Source organism: Podarcis muralis, chromosome 13 (genome assembly GCF_964188315.1).
Source record: "Podarcis muralis chromosome 13, rPodMur119.hap1.1, whole genome shotgun sequence".
Classification (NCBI taxonomy): Eukaryota; Metazoa; Chordata; class Lepidosauria; order Squamata; family Lacertidae; genus Podarcis; species Podarcis muralis.
Window position 1 is genome coordinate 227,276 of NC_135667.1, and position 19,308 is coordinate 246,583.

Here is a 19,308-nt window from a genome sequence, read left to right on the forward strand (position 1 = left end):
TTATGATGGGGAAAGCATTAGCAAGTTATTTTCAATAGCCAAATCAGTGTTCAACACCTTAGATGAGAGAAGTCAAAGGAGACCCCCGGCAGATCCAGGCAAGTATTAGCCCATAATTATTAAATGCTTAAGTTTGAAGGGATAGTGCAGGAGGCTAAGCAGGAAGGAGAGTTTAGAGGCCTCCCCCTTGAGCTGAAGAATGAGACACCCCCTTGGTTGGGGGGCTGGAATCTAATCCTGTGCAACTCTTGAAGACTGCCACAGCAGTCAAATTAAAATACAGCAAAGACCTGCCCTTTCCTTGTACCAAACAGTATCCTCTTCCAAAGGAAGCCATGATTGGACTCACATCCACGACAGAGGAATTATGGCCTATGTTTATGGGCAGCATGGCCTTGGGATAGAAAATTAACAGGGCCAGCTTCAACCAGCTGTACTCCGCTTCTCTGAAGGAGTAACCCAAATAGCAGGAACCTTCTGCTCGTTTCCAGGCAGGATGGGAAAAATTGCTGATCATCTATAGACTAGACGCTTGCAGCTTGTAGCAGCTTGTAGCTTGTGAGACCCAGACAAGTTTCCAGAACCTTCTTGAATCAATAGAATAGGAAAGATCTCGGCATATTAGACCGATACTTTCTGTCCCAAAAACTGCAAGCCATGTCAGTAATACCTATTCACAAGCCTTGAATTTAACTCCAGATCCTTTTTGGCTGGTCCAAGATTTAAGACTTGTGTACCATTTTGTGGTCCAAAAACACCCAGTGGTGCCCAACCCTCAGAGCGCCATCCCTGCAGGGACCAAGTGATACAGCCTAGTGGACCTTTGCTCAGCATTTTTGAGTATCCCCGTTGCAAATAACACAACACAGAAATGAACAGGCAGGAAACACCACCGCAAAGTGTAGTAGATAATCTTTAGACTGCCTTAGAGAAGAACCCTTGTCTTTTTCCTTTCAGGGTCCTCTGTGCTTTGAAGATGTAGCTGTGCATTTCACGGAGGAGGAGTGGGCATTGTTGGATCCTGACCAGAGAGCTTTGCATAAGGAAGTCATGGAGGAGAATCGTGGGATCATGGCTTCCCTCGGTAAGGCTCCCAGTTGGATGATAATATCTGCTTTGAAATTCCATAGATCGATCTATATATCATCTATCTATTTATATCTATCTATCATCTATCTATCTATATCTATCTATCTATCTATCTATCTATCTATCTATCTATCTATATCTATCATCTATCTCAAAATGAGAAACCTGCCAGATGTTTTTGGAGCTCAACAGCACCACCTACAGCACCTGGGATTCTAACACTTCACAGGTCACCATAACTGGAGGGGTATGGATTGTTTCATCTGTGAAAATTCCTCCTCCAGTTACGACTTTTAAAAAGCCTGATCAGGCTGCTCTGAAGTGCCCAGGCCTTCATAAATTTAGTTTTCAGAATTTTTAGGAAAGTGAAAGTAGATTCTGTCAGGATTTGAGTTTTTGTTTTTGCTTCTGTCTGTTTTTGGTTGACCAAAGAGACCTTGGGCCTTGGAAATGGAGCAACAAAGAGGTGAGTGACAATAGAGATGCAGAAAATTCCATGACTGGGCCAAACAAAATCCATTCAAGAAAAGAGCCAGGTTTTGCACATCTCAGGTTCCCACAAATAAGTCCATGAATGCCAGTCAACACAGGCAGTGAACCCTGTAGTAAGACCTCATGCCTAACCCTCTTCCGTTCTTCCACTATCACAAGACTTAATTTTCATTGTCCAATCATTTGGGGCTCCAATTATTTCTGAGGTTCTAATCCATTTCTCTCTTCATCGCAGGTGGTGTTGAATTGGAAATGAAGAACAAGGGAGAACATGACAAAATTCACACAGTAGAGAAACCATATGAATATTTGGAGTGTGGAGAGAACTCAATCTCCCTTTCCACTCCCTATCAAATAAATCCTATTGGGATGAAACCATATCAGTGTTTGGAATGTGGAAAGAAATTCAGTCAGAGCTCCAATCTCGCTTCCCACCAAAGAATTCATACCGGGGAGAAACCATATCAGTGTTTGGAATGTGGAAAGAGATTCAGTCAGAGCTCCAATCTCACTTCCCACCAAAGAATTCATACTGGGGACAAACCCTATCAATGTTTGGAATGTGGAAAGAGATTCAGTCATAGCTCCGGTCTCACTTCCCATCAAAGAATTCATACAGGGGAGAAACCCTATCAGTGTTTGGAATGTGGAAAGAGCTTCAGTCAAAGCTCCAGTCTCACTTCCCATCAAAGAATTCATACAGGGGAGAAACCCTATCAGTGCTTCGAATGTGGAAAGAGCTTTAGTCACATGGCCATTCTCACTTCCCATCAAAGAATTCATACAGGGGAGAAACCTTATCAATGCTTCGAATGTGGAAATAGCTTCAGAAAAAGCATCCATCTCACGGTCCATCTAAGAATTCATTCAGGGCAGAAACCATATCAGTGCTTGGAATGCGGAAAGAGCTTCGGTACAAAGAATCATCTGACTATCCATCAAAGAATTCATACAGGGGAGAAACCCTATCAATGCTTTGAATGTGGAAAGAGCTTCATTCACAAGGTCAGTCTCACTTCCCATCAAAGAATCCATACAGGGGAGAAACCCTATCAGTGTCTGGAATGTGGAAAGATCTTCAGTCACAGTGGCTCTCTCAGTTTACATCAAAGAATTCATACAGGGCAAAAGCCATATCTGTGCTTAAAATGTGGAAAGAGATTCGATCGGAGCTCCACTCTCACCAACCATCAAATAACTCATACAGGGGAGAAATCATATCAGTGCTTGGAATGTGGAAAGAGCTTCACCCAGAAGCAAAGTCTCACTGCCCATCAGAGAATTCATACACTGGAGAAACCATTTCAATGTCAAGAGTGTGGAAAGAGCTTCAGTTGGAAGGAAAGTCTCAATTCCCATCAAAGAATTCATACAGGGGAGAAACCATATCAATGTTTAGAATGTGGAAAGAACTTCAATCATAGCTCCAATCTCACCTCCCATCAAAGAACCCATGCAGGGGAGAAACCCTATAAGTGTCTGGAATGTGGAAAGTGCTTCAGTCGGAAGGACAATCTCATTTCCCATCAAAGAATCCATGTGGGGAGAAACCATAACAGCGCTTGGAATGTGGAAAGAGCTTCAGAGGACCAAGCCCACTTTCCATCCAAGAACTCACAGCAGGGAGAATAGTTGAATTGTAGGATCATAGTGTTGGAAGATGCAGACAGCATCTTCAAAAGCAGAGACATCACCTTGCCGATAAAGGTCTGTAATGTTAAAGCTATGGTTTTTCCAGTAGTGATGTATGGAAGTGAGAGCTGGACCATAAAGGAGGCTGATCGCCAAAGAATGGATGCTTTTGAATTCTGGTGCTGGAGGAGACTTGAGAGTCCCATGGACTGCAAGAAGATCAAACGTATCCATTCTTAAGGAAATCAGCCCTGAGTGCTCACTGGAATTACAGATCCTGAAGCTGAGGCTCCAAGACTTTGGCCACCTCGTGAGAAGAGAAGACTCCCTGGAAAAGACCCTGATGTTGGGAAAGGTGGAGGGCACAAGGAGAAGGGGATGACAGAGGACGAGATGGTGGGAAAGTGTTTTCGAAGCTACCAGCATGAGTTTGACCAAACTGCGGGAGGCAGTGGAAGACAGAAGTGCCTGGCGTGCTCTGGTCCAGGGGGTCACAAAGAGGCGGACACCACTAAACAACCAAAACAGTGTTGGAAGGTACTCTGAGGGTCATCTAATCTAACCCCATGCATTGCTCAACTAAAGCATCCATGACCAGGGCTGATATTTTTCATCTGGAGCTCACCAGACCTCTGCTCTGGCTCCTCTCAGGTGGGTGCCATTGCCATTCTAGGAAAACAAGGGAGAAGTTCATGGTGTTGTGGCACCTCTTTTTCTAGAAAAATAGCATTGTCTGTGACAGATCGTCATTCAGCCTCTCCAATCAAGAACAGTCCAGCACTTTCTGCTGAAGTCTGTTCTACAGTGATATCACTCTTTCTGTTAGAAAGTTATGCCTGCTATTCAGCTGGAATCTCCTTTCCTGTAACTTGAAGTCAGTGGCCTCAGTCCTAACCTCTGTGGCAGGAGAAAACCATTTTGCTCCATCTTCCATGGCACAGCCCTTTAGTTATTAGAAGATGCCTCTCAAGGCTTCCTGTTTCTGGCAGTGGGAAATGGCAGACTCCCACAAGATCGGACCCCAGCCGTTCCAATAATTCAGGGCTGATATGGGGGTAATTAGCCCTGGCAGCCTCCGCAGGGTAGGGGAGGACTGTCTCAAAGACCCGCGGATTGTTCGAGATTGCCTGCGTGCACTAAAGTGCAGCTGGGTCAACGAGCACAGAACGAATGGCACTCCTTCGATGTCATTCTCATAGCCGGGAGCATCTGTTTGGGAATATTAATAGATTTTGACAATAAACAGACACAGCTGGATTGGAGGAGCGTGAGGAAAAACCTGCAGAAGTGTACAGTTCCTGGGGGTTAAGTTCGGACTTCAAAGAGATTCTCATTATGGTGTTTGGATCACGTTTACTATGTTTTTCCCCCTCTCTCTACTCAACAATTATAATTGGTCTTTTATGCCAAGCCTCATTAAGAATTTAAACTTTAAAAAAATGAGTACAGATGGACTTTTATTTATAATTAGGCATTTAACCGCTCAGCTTCATTTCGGATTTGAGAGATCTGACAGAGATGCAGGAAGAGACACGATGGTTTCCACTACTTTCTACTAGTGACACAGCATGAAATTTTATATCTCTTCTTTTCTTTGAGACAAGAGGAGCTGTGTGCCGACTGACTTTGTGATGAACCAAGATAACTGCTTGGAACAATATACAGTGCAGCTGTTTGCAGAAGCTTTTTATCTTCATTATGGGCGACAGAAAAGGCTAAGGGATGTCTAGCAGCGCCCCCCCCCCAGGGCCCGGAGGGGGGAGAGTGCAGTTTCCAAAGGCCGATCAATCGCCAAGTGACTGATACTGTGGAACACAGTTTAATATTGCAAACAGTTTTGCCTAATAACTTAATTTGGAAGGTACTGGTTTAACAAAGTTCAAAAGGAAGGTTGGACAATTAAGGAGTTGCTGCCCCATCAAAGATAACAGATTTGGACAACATCCTGGAATTGGAACGGAATCAGACGAAGCTGAGCTGAGAAAAAGGCAGTTGGAAAAATTTTATATTAACAAAGTTTTATTCGGATGATGAAAGTACAGTGGTACCTCGGGTTAAGTACTTAATTCATTCCGGAGGTCCGTACTTAACCTGAAACTGTTCTTAACCTGAGGTACCACTTTAGCTAATGGGGCCTCCCGCTGCCGCCGCACGATTTCTGTTCTCATCCTGAAGCAAAGTTCTTAACCCGAGGTACTATTTCTGGGTTAGCAGAGTCTGTAACCTGAAGCGTATGTAACCCGAGGTACCACTGTATATGGTGTTTGACATGAATGAGAATCCTGGACCCAGGAACAAAAAAATACCAAGCGTTAATATCGAGATGTGGAAAATATGGAAACAACAAGGAGAAGCAGGACTAAGATCTGCTCCAGAGATCCAGACCATGGGGAGCCCCAAGAAATTAATAAATACAATTTGGACTATAATTTGATCTTTTTATTTTAGTTTTTTAGTTTTGAATTGAAGTATTATGATCAGATGTTTATTTGGATGTTTTCTATTGGAAAATAAATAAAAATGATTTAAAAAAAAGAAGAAGATGGCTCTCATATCTCCTCTTAGTCTCCTTTTCTATGATAAACACCCCATCTGGCTGGGTTTCCCAGCCACTCTGGGCGGCTTCCAACAAAATATTAAAATACAATAATACAATAATTAAAATACAATAATTCAAGACCCTTGATCCCCTTGGTCGCCCTCCTCTGCACAGCCTTCAGATTCTCAATATCCTCCTTAAATTGTGGTGCCCATCAATGAACACAGAACTTGAGATGTGGTCTGATGAAGGCAGAATAGAAGGGTATTGTGACTTCCCTTGACCTGGACACTACACTTCTGTTGATAAAGCCTAGAATAGCATTAGCTTGCTTTTTTGCTGCTGCTGCTGCTGTATCACACTGTTGACTAATATTAAGCTTTTGGTCTACTAAAGACCCCTAGATCCTTTTCACATGTGCTACTAATAAGCAAGGTGCCCCCCATCTCATACTGATGCATTTGGTTCTTCCTGCCTAAGTGCAGAACCGCACATTTGTCCCTACTGCAATTCATTTGGTTTGTTTGGGTCCAGTTCTTGGATCTGTTAAGGTTATCTTGAATTCTGACCCTGAGGGTGTGCACCCCTCTAGAGTGAGCCCTTCTTCCTCCATCTCTGACTTTGGCTTAGAGAAAAGGAGGGAGGACCACCACCTGAGCCCTGTGGAAGATGGAGTTATCCTTCAGGGTGAAGATGGGGTCTCATCACAGCATGACAGGATCCCTCTGAATGATACCCAACTCCTTGCAGGTTAATGATCACCCATGAAAGAGCCTTCTAGCTCAGAAGCTTCAGGGGGACCTTCTGGAGGGGCTCCAAGGGGGGACCTGGGGGACCTTCAGTACTGTGTCGAGGGAAACCTGTGCCCTGTGGGCGGTTTTAGTTGTGCTGCCTCCTTGCAAGAAGCGTTGGACCAGGCAGTGGGAACCCAGAGGGACTCCTGCTCACCTGAGCCCAAGGCTGCCACGTGTGTGTGGAGGGTGTTGCAGGGGAACCTTTGATCCAGGGCATCCTTCAGGAAGGGCAGGAAGTCCAGTACCTGTCCTGCTAGGGGATCTGCCTTCTTTCTACCTGCCCACCTGAGGGAGGCTCACCAGGTGAATTTGTGGGTGCTCTGGGTGGGCTGTCTGTGGGAATATCGGGGGGCAGGTGGACGGTCAGTCAGTCCTAATTCCCTTAGGACCCAGAAGTCTGGAGGTTGGCACTCTCCCTGTGGCAGCAGGTCCCTCCCGTAGGGCAGAGGTTGAGGGTCTGCCCTGATACGGCCATGATTTCTGCAGACCCTCCTTGGCCAGAGTGGAGCTGCTACAATGATCTCTCCCCAGAGTAGATCTCCTTGCAGTTCCCAGAAGATTATGTTTTGCCCATAGAATTCATTGCTTCTCTCCTATCACCTTCCGCTTTAGCTATTTCATGCATCAGTCATTTTATATATGTGTCTCTTTGCTTTAATTCTCTTCTCTTCCACTCATGCAAGAGCTTGGCTGCTGGATCCGGCCAAAGGCCCATCTAGTCCAGCATTGTCTTCTCACAGGGACCGAACAGATGCCTGTGGGAAGCTGTTACAGAAACATTCTGGCTGCTGGTTTACTTCATTGCCCAGCTCATTGGATTGCCACTTCCTGTGGGTCTCCTGGTCAGCAAAAGAAGGAATTTCCAGCCAAGTAAGGAAGCAAATCAGCAGTCAGTAGAGCTGATCTTTATTGTTGCAACAAGGTTCAAATACACACGGAGTAGGAACCATGAGCATGGGGTTACATGGACTTTAAAGACACCCCCCCCCCATCCTCATGCTACATTTCCAGATACATCACCAATGTGTCACCAAGAAGGAGGGGATTGTGCACAGTAACATGAGTCAATCATTCATCCCTGTTATATTCAGTTCCAGTTCCAGGTAGGTAGCCGTGTTGGGACTGCCGTAGTCGAAACAAAATAAAAAATTTCCTTCCAGTAGCACCTTAGAGACCAACTCAGTTAGTTATTGGTATGAGCTTTCATATCTGAAGAAGTGTGCATGCACATGAAGCTCATACCATTAACTAACTGAGTTGGTCTCTAAGGTGCTACTGGAAGGAAATTTTTTATATTCAGTTCCAGACACCTTCTAAGTACGCACCACCAAGAGGACAATAAAACTATTTACACCTATCCTTGCCCTCTGGGCTTTCCTGAAGATGGGCTTTGTGAATACCTGGCTTCTGCAAACTCCATCAAGGGATATCTGTCTGGTCCATTGTTATCTTTTCCCTTGGGAGGTGTAAGTGACTTGATGCCTTATGCAGTCAGGGGGATTCCTGAATCCTCCTCTTCCAGAGGAGTCATTTGCCATTGGAACCAAGGAAATGGGACAAACCGTTGAATTTTGGTGATTATTTGATTCCATACTGGATAGTCAGGATACTCAACAGCCCAGGTCGTTGGGATGCAAGTCCCCCGCAGGTCTCTGCTGTCAGTAAAAGAAGGAAGTTCCAGCCAAGGAATGGAGCAAAACAGCGATCAGTAGACCACGGCCTTAATTGTTGCTCAACAGTTCCCACAAGGAGGAAGAACCCTGAACATAGGTTACACGCTACCCAGAATACATTTCCAGCAGCATTATGGATACATTGCTGATACATCATCCACATGTCACAGAGAGGGGGGGGGTCATGAGGTTACCCAAGTTTGTCAAGTTCCTCCGCTTCTCAGATTAAAGATTCAGGTCGGTAGCCGTATTGGTCTGACACACTCGAAATAAATTAAAAAATTGTGCAGTAGCACCTTAGAGACCAACTAAGTTTTGTTCTGGGTATAAGCTTTCTTATCTGAAGAAGTGTGCATGCACATGAAAGCTTATACAGTGGTACCTCGGGTTAAGTACTTAATTCATTCCGGAGGTCCGTTCTTAACCTGAAACTGTACTTAACATGAAGCACCACTTTAGCTAATGGGGCCTCCTGCTGCCCCTGCACCACAGGAGCATGATTTCTGTTCTCATCCTGAAGCAAAGTTCTTAACCCAAGGTAATATTTCTGGGTTAGTGGAGTCTGTAACCTGAAGCGTATGTAACCCAAGGTACCACTTGTACCCAGAACAAACTTAGTTGGTCTCTAAGGTGCTACTGGACATTTTTTTAATTTTTAAATTTTATTTTATCAGATTAAGTTCCAGACACCTTAAATACCCACCACCTAGAACAATCAAACTATCTATGCATATCTCACTTCCTATCAAAGAATTCATACAGGGGAGAAACCATATCAGTGCTTGGAGTGTGGAAAGAGCTTCAGTCGAAAGGACAATCTCACTTCCCATAAAAAAATCCATACAGGGGAGAAACCATAACCATTTTCTCTCACCTCCGTGGAGTGCACCCTCAATGCCCAGTATTTATTTAAACCACATACCCACATCTGGAGATGCAAGTCATTGGCCAAGGTGTTGAATTACCTTCCTCACCTCACATCTGGGGAGAGTTAACAAGGATTTGGGCAACACTGAGGACCTTGCCATCAATTCTGAGCTTTCTTTTGAAGATGTTGACAAGCTTGTCACATACTTCCACTTCAAGTGCATCAAAGCTGCAAATCTGTGGTGCTCCTGAATGCTATTGCCACACACTGGACATCTGCCAGAAAAGCCACAAGTTTCAGTCCTTCCTCTGGGAGAGGTGAGGCGGAGGAGTCCCTGGCTTCTGTCCTCCCTCTATCACAAGCACATTTCAGAGCAAAGAACGGTATCCACGAGAAAGACGAGGGTTCTCTGCTCATCCTACCTCAAAGTTGGTTGGGATCCTGACCAAGTACAGTTTCTCTGCTTCAGCCAACTCCAGTTCTCATCCGTAGAGATCCAAAGCATGGAAGAAGGCTTAGATTGAGCTGAGACTCCAAACAACACAGCTCACCCCGCGGCAGCATCTGAGACTCTTTTCCACGCCAGGTGGACAGACGCTCTGCCAGATCTTGACCAGTGGGACATTTTTGTCAGTGCCTCGCATATATTCCTCAAACAGGTGACCCTGCTCTACCGGTATTTCCTCCTCATTGTTAACTGAGACTCTGCTGGATGAGGGATTTTTGAGACCACGCTGGGTGCCCATGTCTCCAGCCCAGGCCTTGCAACCCTCTTCACACGAGGCCTTGTGCCCCACAGGTTGTCAGGTATCACGTCCCCAATACGTCTTGCCCTTCTTTTCAAGATTTGGAAACCATTTCGTCCAGCATGTGACACTTGTTTATGTGTATCCTGCAGCCCTTCCCCTCAGCTATTACTGAATACAAATGTCTCTGTATTAAAATATATTGCAAAATCCATTGAAGGTTCTGGTTCTATATCATGTTTGTGTATTAAGGTGGGAAGCTGTCCAGCCACCCCACCTCTCCCAAGCATCCTCCAAAGGATGAGGTTTCCAGAGACACTGATGAGCCCTGATCTCAGAGTTCCCCTTCTTGTCAGGATAGGACCATGTCTGAACCGATATCCCTCTCCGCCTCGTGACTTGAGACAGGCCCCTTGGCTTCATTCTTTTTGGTGCCTGCTTAAAATACGTTTTTTCAGGCGAGCCTTTCCAGATGCAATTGATGTGCTTTAATCTTATGCTGCTATTCTTTCAATCTCTTTACTGTTTATTTTTTGATTTTGCTGCTTGATTGTGATGTTTTAAATGGTTTGCTACTGTTTTTAATTGACCGTATTAACATTTTTAGTAAACGGCTTAGATGTTTTGTTACCACCAAGTGGCATTTTACTCAATGGAAATAAATATATTCCACACCCACCCACCCTTGTGGGGCTTTTGAAACCTACGGGACTTTTTTGCAGAACGCTTGCAATTGTGACTTTTTGCCAAGCCAAAGTATGTAAAAAATAAGGACTGCTCTCTTTGCCTATGTGTGCCTGTCCCCTGCCATAAGCACAGCAACTCATTGCAACCTCTTCCTTGGATCCTATCTTGTTTGGGGGTTGCCCTAAGCAGTGAAGCATGCTGGGATCAGCCTCTTCTTTTCACCCCGCCTCTTGTTTCTGGACATGAATTCAAAGGCCAAACTTCCTGACTCCCAAGTTGAAATGAAGCAAGAATGGATCATCACTGGCAGTACAGAGGCTGACCACGTGAAGATCCCTGAGCCCATAACTGCCCCTCATTTTTTACATGCATTTCAGATTTGTTCAATAGCCAACTTCTGTTGCAATGCCAGGCCAACCCCCTAAGACGCATTGCTCTCAACTAAAGCATCCATGATAGATGGCCTTCCAACCTCTGCTTTAAAACCCCCAAGGAAGGAGAGCCCACCACCTTTCATGGGAGCCATTTCCTTTGCCAAACAACTCCTGCTGTCAGAATCTTCTTCCTGATGTTTAGTCAGAACCTCATTTCTTGTCATTTGAAGACCTTGGTCCGAGTCCTACCCTCTGGAGCCGGAGAAAACAAGCTTTCTCCATCCTCCATGTGGCAGCTCTTGAGATATTTGGAGATGGCCTTATCTCCTCTCAGTCTCCTCTTTTCCGGGCTTAACATACCCACCTCCCTTCCAGATGTTTTGGACCACAACTCCTCCCAGCCCCCCAAGCATCATCTGGCCATATTAGCTGGAGCTGGTGAGGCTGGCAGTCATAGAATCGTAGATTTGGGAGGGACCACAAGGACCATCTAGCCTGACCCCCTGCAAAGCAGGAGGCTCTTTGTCCAATGTGGGGCTCAAACCCAGGACCCTGAGAGTAAGAGTCTTGCACACTACCAAAATACCCAGAGGGCACCTGCTTGGGGAAAGCAGTTCATTCCCAGAGTGACGCTCCCTTTCTTGGCTCTTCATGGGGCACGGATTCCCAAATCTCAGAAGACCCTTAATCTTAACAATATGGATTGCTGGTAACTCAGTTGGCACAGCACGAGACCAGGGCCAGACTGAGGTTTGATGAGGCCCTAAGCTACTGAAGGTCATGGGGTCCTTTATATGTCCAGCGGTCCTTAACGACAAATTGTCACTGCTTTTTGTGTTAAATATATGCTACTGTATATGTTAATTGATGGACCTAATAGGTATCTAAAGCCATTTGGACATAACAAAATATGTACCGGTATTTTATCAAAGTAATTGTTAAACTGAAATGCAATTAAGAAGAAGTTTGTCTTATATTTTGGAAATGTACATCCAGGTTTTTTTCCTTTAATTTTTTGGGCTTCCCCCCCCCCTCCCGAGAGTGGGGCCCTAAGCTATAGCTTGTTTAGCTTATAGGTACGTAAATCTGGCACTGCATGCGACTCTTCATCTCAGGGTTGTGGGTTTGAGCCTCACGTTGGGCAAAAGATTCCTGCATTGCAGGGGGTGAACTAGATGACCCTGGGGGGGGGGTCCAATCCAACTCTATGATAGCCAAGGGTTTGGGAAATTTTTGAAAAGATATCCCATAAATTAAATATATATAAAGGGAAGAGCTTGAATGACATATATCTATCTAGCAATATATATAGCATGATTTTATTTCTTATGCAAATATCAAAGCAGAGTCACGCAGTGGCACCAGTCTCACCCTGTGTGTGTGTGTGTGTGTGTGTGTGTGTGCACGTGCACACACAGAGTATTTAAGCCTATTTAGCACCTTTATGAAGGGACGCAGGTGGTGCTGTGGTCTAAACCACTGAGCCTAGGGCTTGCTGATCAGAAGGTTGGTAGTTTGAATCCCTGTGACGGGGTAAGCTCACATTGCTCAGTCCCAGCTCCTGCCAACCTAGCAGTTCGAAGCACGCCAAACTGCAAGTAGATAAATAGGTACCGCTCTGGCGGGAAGGTAAACGGCGTTTTCGTGCGCTGCTCTGGTTCACCAGAAGCGGCTTAATCATGCTGGCCACATGATCTGGAAAAACTAACTGCGGACAAAGGCCAGCTCCCTCGGCCAGTAAAGTGAGATGAGCGCTGCAACCCCAGAGTCTTTGCGACTGGACTTAACTGTCAGGGCTCCTTTACATTTTTTGCACCTTTAAATTCAGCAACGATGGAGCCCACAGGTGAGGAATACTTTTATTTTTTATCAGTCTTCCGTATTTGCCCCTCAAACCTGGGCTTCTAGGCGGCGGAAGTGGAGCTTGCAGGTGCAGAGCTCCGAGCAGCCAGCAGAGGGAGCCACGAGCACCTAACTCCCCCTCTAAGGTCGTCCCCTTCACAAAAACATGTTGGCTTCATTCTGCTCCCTGGTCAGCAGCTGCATTAGCGGACTGCGCAAGAACTGCGAGGCTGGCGCTTCCCGCCAAACCCCCTCCCCCAGGTGTCCACCGAATAATCCTGGCACTGCAGAGTCGGGAGGGACCCCCAGGGGCCATCTAACCCCACCCCCTACAATGCAGGCATCGCAGCTGAAGCATTCCTGGCAGGTGGCCCCCCAAGCTCTGCTCGAAACCTCCCAAGGAACCCTGGAGCCGGAAGGCAATGCAGCGTCGCCTCGCCTGGCGCTCCCAGCCTTGGTCCCCCTGGGACTGGGCGCAGAGGCGCTGCCAGGGAAGGGACCCGCTGCTGCCGCCCCTCCTCTGGCGGCGCCGTCAGCCGAGGCCTCAGGGCAGCGCCAGCATCCCGTGCGCCGCATACAGCTCCTGGGTGGCGTTGTAGACGTGGGCGATGCTGCGGACGGTGTCCAGGAGCCTGCGGGGGGCCCTGCCCTCCTCGCCCCCTCCGGCGCTCAGGATGCGGTAGAGTTCGCGGCGGGAGGGCATGGCCAGGAAAGCCAGGGCGGCCGCCTGGCGCACCCACCAGCTGTGGTAGGGCGCCAGGGCTTCCTGGTAGGCGTCGGCGCACATGCGGGAAGGGTCCGCGTCCGCCGGGCTGGTCCCCAGCTTGCGCAGAAAGAGCTCCAGCCACTTCAAGGCCCGGTGGAGGCGCAGGAAGGTCCGGCAGCCGGAGGGGGGCCGGCCGGCCGGCAGGGACTGGAAGCCCACCAGCCCCCGGGCCAGCTCGAAGCGCACCATGGCCTGGAGGGTGCGGTAGTGGGCTCCGTGGGGGCCGCGCTGCTTCTCCTGCAGGATGGCGATCTTGGTGCGCGTCTCGCCGGAGATCAGGCCGAAGGCGGCGCCCAGCGAGTCCATGAGCCTGCGAGGAAGGAGAGAGAGCGGGCCGGAGTGTAACGAGAAAGAAGCGGCGGAAATTGTGGGCTCCCACCCGCTTGTCTCGGGAGACAGCGGAGGGCTGAGCCTTTGGGGGGGGGGGGAGCTCGCAGCGCCTGCTGTGGAGATGCTGCTGCCTCTCGCGTTGTTCTTGCCGCATTTGCAGCACCAAAGTGACCTCCCCGGGGGTGCAAGTCTGGGCAGTGTTTGGAGGTCCTGGGAGCTCCAGAGGACAAGATCTCCCTCTCCTCCGCCTCGCTCAAGCGGTCCAAAGGAAAACAGAGTAAGATGTTGGGCACCAGCTGGGCTGCAGGAGGAAAGAGGCGGACGAGGCGCCACCCAACTGCCTCAGGGACTCCGCTTGGGATTTGTGGAGGGTTCGCCTGCCTGCCAATCCCATAACGCCTTCATACCAATCTAGGGTGCCAGGAGGCCTTAGGAAAGGAACTGGGTTTTAACCACTCAGTGGTTAAAAATGAAAACTAATTTTTAAAAATTGGCAAAAAAAGAAAACAGGAAAGGGACTGAGAATAAAACAGCCAATGTCATAATGCCATTGTACAAATCTGTGGTGCGGCCACATTTGGAGTACTGTAACTGTGTCTAGTTCTGGTCGACTCATCTCAAAAGGTATATTGCAGTTTTGGAAAAGGTTCGGAAAAGAGCAACTGAAATGCTCAAGGGGTTGGAGCGACTCCTCTATGAAGCTTGGGACTTTTTAGTTTAGAGAGAAAAAGCAAGTAAATACTCACTCACGCTTCCCTTCCCCCCATGACTTCTAGTCAGGGGTCCAATAGGGGTTGGCTTGCGTGTTTGTCCTGCTGCTTTTCCTGGGGAAATGCTCTGTTTATGACTGAGGGCTCCGCACACTGAGAGAGGGAAAACTCAATAGGTGCAAACAGCAATTCCCCCCCCTGTGGATTGCTGTTTGTTCTGATTTAGCACTAAAGAGCAGTTTTTCCCTGGGAAGGAGCGGGGCAAGGGGGGAACTACTTCAACCCATACTTTCTAGGCACGGAACAAACAGGTGGCTCCTAGCCACAATGACTGCGCTCTGCCCTGTGCAGTTGGAGGCAGCAATGCTTCTGAATAGTATTTGATGGAAACCAGAGGAGGGGAGAGGGCTGCTCTTTTGTTCAAGTCCTGCTTGTGGGTTTCCCATTTGGAACACCTGGCTGCCCCCTATGAGAAGAGGGTGCTGGGCTAGACAGGCCCCTTTTGGCCTCATCCAGCAGCCAGGCTCTTCTGATCCTCTTATGGATCGCGCTGCACCGGAAGTCCATCTGGGCCAGAATCTCTCACCTGGGAAATGTGGCCCCTGCTTCTACGGAGCCCCCCTTGGCTTTTTTTTGGGGGGGGGACGCAGCTCTTACTCACTTGATCAGCTCTTTCCAGCCGCTGAGGTATTCCCGGATGAGGATTTGCCCGCTGGGTGTGAGGCTGGCAGCAAAGGCCCTCTGCAGACGCACGATTCGGAAGCCCTCACCCAGGTCCTGGGGCTCGGATGGGGTCTGCAGGAGGAGGGCGGCCCCAGTGGTGGCAGAAGGGGGCGAGGCGGAAGGAGGGGGCTGTGAGCAGAGCAGAAGGGCAGAGTCACTGGGGTGGGTGAGCTGGTGGGACTGGGGTGCCTTAGGGGCAGAAAAAGCAACCCTCCAACCCTCGTGCTCCCCCCACCCCACCCCCCAAATCATCACTCCAAATGTAACAAAGAAGTGTTCACTTTTGGGGGGGGACACAGCTGCATAATTTAGCCTCTGGCAACTTGGAATCTAGAAAGGGACCCCCAGGGGCCATCTAGTCCAACCCCATGCAATGCAGGGATTGCAACTAAAGCATCGCTTACAGGTGGCCACCCAGTGCTTGCTTAAAAACCTCCGATAGCAAGCAGGGAGGTGTAAGTGCTTCCGTTAAGATCCCTGCATTACAGGGGGTTAGATGGGGTCCCTCCCAACTCTGCCATCTACAGTTCTAGGGTTCTCTCCAGCTGGGATCCTGGTGTGGGAATGTTGTGGGTAACAGGAGAGGATATACGGATTAATATTATCCTTCTGAACTCGCCTTAGCAAGTTTCACTTAGCAGAGTGCATTCCCCTATCACACAGCAGGAAGCTGGTTGCAGACTCGTTAGAATCTCTTAAGACAACAAGCAATTTAATCTGGCTTGCCCAGATAGAGACATGTTCTATTATTCCTGATAAGACCCCTTGAATCCCTCCTAAAAGAATAAAGACACCACAGTCCTATTCATAAGTAACAAAATGTAGTTGTGCTCACAATCAGGCAGAGCACAGTGTGATCCCTGAAGGCAGGCTTTAGGGTTAAAGTTACAAACATGCACAAATAGGTTTACCCCCTATGGGAGATAACCTAGGGACTGGTGGCTGAGATCCAGCAGCGCAGTCCAGGTGAACCAGAAAGCAGGCAGGGTGGAAAAGAAGGGAGGTGGCTCAGTGACTGGACCTTTTACCAGGTCTGGAAAGGTCTCGCCCACCTACTTGGCTGTTGTCGTTTAGTCATGTCCGACTCTTCATGACCCCCTGGACCAGAGCACGCCCACCCACTAGTCACATGCAAAGGAAGGATGCTCCAGCCAGGTGTAGCAGGAAGTTCAACTGGCCGGGCCAACATCCCCTGCATGTCCACTCTAGCACAACAGGTAATGTTGCACTTGACTGCTCCAGTAGATTACATCGCACACCTAGTGGAAATCCAAGCACTGCAAAACTCTCAGCGTTTTTGGATTTTAAAACATGAGCAAATTCCCACTGAACTCCATTCCCAAACTGGGAGCAGCTGAGTTGGGGGCGTTCCGGGTTCTCACCTTCCTCTCTGCGTCCTCCTTGCTGGGCGGCGTCCCCCCAAACCAGCGGCACGGACGGACCCCCCAAACGCAGGTGGAGTTCGGCAGATCTGCTGCGGCACCGAGAGACCCACAAGGCGAGACCCACAAGGGCAGGGAGGCAGAGAAAACACACGGATTTATTAGGTGAAGACTCAAAGCCAGAACAAAGCAATTGCAGGTGGAGGGCGGCAGGTTGGAAATGAGACCCCTGTTGGGTGGGGGGCTCCCCAGAGGCCCGTTTGCAATATTGACCTCCCTCACCCCTGGCAGCCAGGAAGAGCCCCAGTTCTAGCAGGAAAGCTTTTGTCTGCGCCCCCCTTTAAATAACAATTGCAAATGGGTGCAGAATGAATCTGAGAGTTGGAAAAGGAGATTCCAGGAGAAGCGAAAGGCCACAGCACGCCCCCCCCCAACCCCCGACCCTCGACTTACGGAGGCGGAGGCTGGAGAAGCAGAGGAGGAGGAGGAAGAAGACCCCCACGGGGCAGGCCAGGCGGCAGAGACGGGTGCGAGTCCACCCCGTGGCCCCCATGCCCGGCACCCTGGCGCTCCTGCCGCGGCCGCGTCCTTCCCCGGCCTCCCTTTGCACCCTGACCGGGGCTGTCTGCTCAGGTGGGGAGATAAGACTTCCTTATCAGTCGGGGACGAGAGGAGGGTGGAGGCAGCGACCTCTGCCCAGCCCCCGTCTCCAGGGACAGGGTCTCACGCAGGGACACCCGGCAGCACCCTGCCTTGGGGCTGACTTTGGCAAGGGCGCTTTGACATCTCCGCCGGGATGGGACTGGACCTGCCAAGCTCAGGATGGGGCGCGGATCCGTCTCGGGAGACACGTGGCAGCCGCCCCCGGAATGGAGCCAGGAGGCATAGCTGTCAGATTTTCCCTTTTATTGCGAGGAATCCTATTCGGAATAAGGGAATTTCCCTTAAAAAACGTTGACAGCTATTGCCAGGAGGGAAAGACCCGAGCAGCATTGGAGAGTTGGGCGAAAGGGACGAGAACCTTCAGGCACTTTGGGTACGATCCGGCGTTCCAGAATACAGCGGAAGAAGCATCGTTTTCAGGGCCAGCCTGGCGAACCTTGAACGAGAGCCGATCATCATCAGATCCCGCTGATATCCTCTCCTTGGACTTTTCGCCCACGTGCAGCCGGGCTCATCCTGCGGGACTGGCTTCAAAGTTTTCGTTTCTCGCCTTTAGATCTGTTGCTTTCTCTCTTCTCTCTGTTTTATATACGTTACAAAAGGAAGTCTTTGCACACGCGCCGCCACCACCGAAAAAAAGGACACAGGCAGCAATAATTGGGAAGGTTTCATATTTTCCTGTTTTTATATATGCTGGAAGCCGCTTAGAATAGTTGGGGCAACCCAGTCAATGGGCAGAGTACAAATAATAAAGTATTATTAATATTATTATTAATATTCTCGTTGTTGTTGCTCCTGAGCATGTCCGGAGTGCTTTTCCTTCCACACTGAGCAATAGCCACCAGCTTCTGCATTTTTCAGGGTTAGTGGAAGAAGATGCAAGTTTTGTGTCATTCCCTGACGTCACTCCCTGAGGCTGGCTTCATTCTGTGCTCTCGCTTTCTGTTTTCCGTCGCGTGTATTTGACTTTTACTTGTTAGCCACCCACACAATCTTTGTCATGAGGTGGCATATAAATATTGGAAATGAAGCGACATGAAACCAATTTGCCGTGTGCTTCCCTCCCTCCACCCCCAACCTGGAGGAGCAAAACAGAGGTGCGCCTCGTTCCCTTTGGGGTTTACCTTGCAAACAGGCAGCCTGTGGGGTTGGGGTTAATGATTGACGTGCTGGGAGACCTTTGCTCCAGCGGAAAGCAAACAGGTCCCGGTCCGAGAATGGTCTCCCTGAATGGGGCAACTGTGCCCCTGAAGGACCAGGTGTGCAGGAGTCATTTTGGATTCGCAGCTCTCCATGGAGGAGCAGGTTAATTCTGTGTCCAGGGCAGCTGTCTCCCAGCTCCACCTGGGACGCAGGCTGAGACCCTCCCTGCCCACTGACTGTCTCACCAGAGCGGTGCATGCTCTAGTTATCTTTCACTTGGACTACTGCCATGCGCTTTATGTGAGGCTACCTTTGAAGGTGACCCGGAAACTACAACTAATCCAGAATGCGGCAGCTAGACTGGGGACTGGGAGTGGCTGCCGAGACCACATCATAGCTGTCAACGTTTCCATTTTTTTAAGGGAAATTCCCTTATTCCGAATAGGATTCCTTGCAAGAAAAGGGAAAAGTTATAGAATCATAGAATCATAGAGTTGGAATAGACCACAAGGGCCATCGAGTCCAACCCCCTGCCAAGCAGGAAGTTGACAGCTATGGACCACATAACACCGGTTTTGAAAGATCTACATTGGCTCCCAGTACGTTTCTGAGCACAATTCAAAGTGTTGGTGCTGACCTTGAAAGCCCTAAACAGCCTCGGCCCAGTAGACCTGAAGGAGCATCTCCATCTCCATCGTTCTATACGGACACTGAGGTCCAGTGCCGAGGGCCTTCTGGTGGTTCCCTCATTGCGAGAAGCCAAGTTACAGGGAACCAGGCAGAGGGCCTTCTCGGTAGTGGCACCCGCCCTGTGGAATGCCCGCCTACCAAATGTCAAAAGAAGAACAACTACCA

At 48.8% G+C, this 19,308-nt stretch overlaps 2 protein-coding genes across 13 annotated transcripts in view; one reads left to right on the forward strand and one right to left on the reverse strand.

Annotated features, from left to right (window-relative positions):
• Nucleotides 1-19,308, forward strand: part of LOC114582713 (uncharacterized) — a 120,194-nt gene that overhangs the window by 58,301 nt on the left and 42,585 nt on the right. For 6 of the 11 annotated variants that reach the window (XM_077917865.1, XM_077917867.1, XM_077917870.1 and 3 more), the window contains exons 5-6: nt 958-1,084; nt 1,817-5,754. The exons of 4 other annotated variants lie outside the window; for them this stretch is intronic. In XM_077917865.1, coding sequence (XP_077773991.1) covers nt 958-1,084; nt 1,817-3,213 — 1,524 coding nt within the window. In that variant the 3' untranslated portion in view covers nt 3,214-5,754. Of the gene's footprint in view, nt 1-957; nt 1,085-1,816; nt 5,755-19,308 lie in introns of those variants that run through there. One more of the 11 variants, XM_077917876.1, reaches the window with a different exon arrangement.
• LOC114582728 (ceramide-1-phosphate transfer protein-like) lies at nt 12,740-18,293 on the reverse strand. 2 transcript variants are annotated; one of them, XM_028703976.2, is made up of 4 exons: nt 17,101-18,293; nt 16,648-16,739; nt 15,204-15,394; nt 12,740-13,812 (listed from the first exon to the last, which is right to left on the reverse strand). In XM_028703976.2, exons 1-4 carry the CDS (start codon nt 17,198-17,200, stop codon nt 13,281-13,283), a joined length of 915 nt encoding a protein of 304 aa, XP_028559809.2. In that variant the 5' UTR covers nt 17,201-18,293; the 3' UTR covers nt 12,740-13,280. The 2 variants fall into 2 exon arrangements, with proteins under 2 accessions (XP_028559809.2, XP_028559810.2); XM_028703977.2 differs by having other exon boundaries at nt 16,648-16,736; nt 17,101-18,285.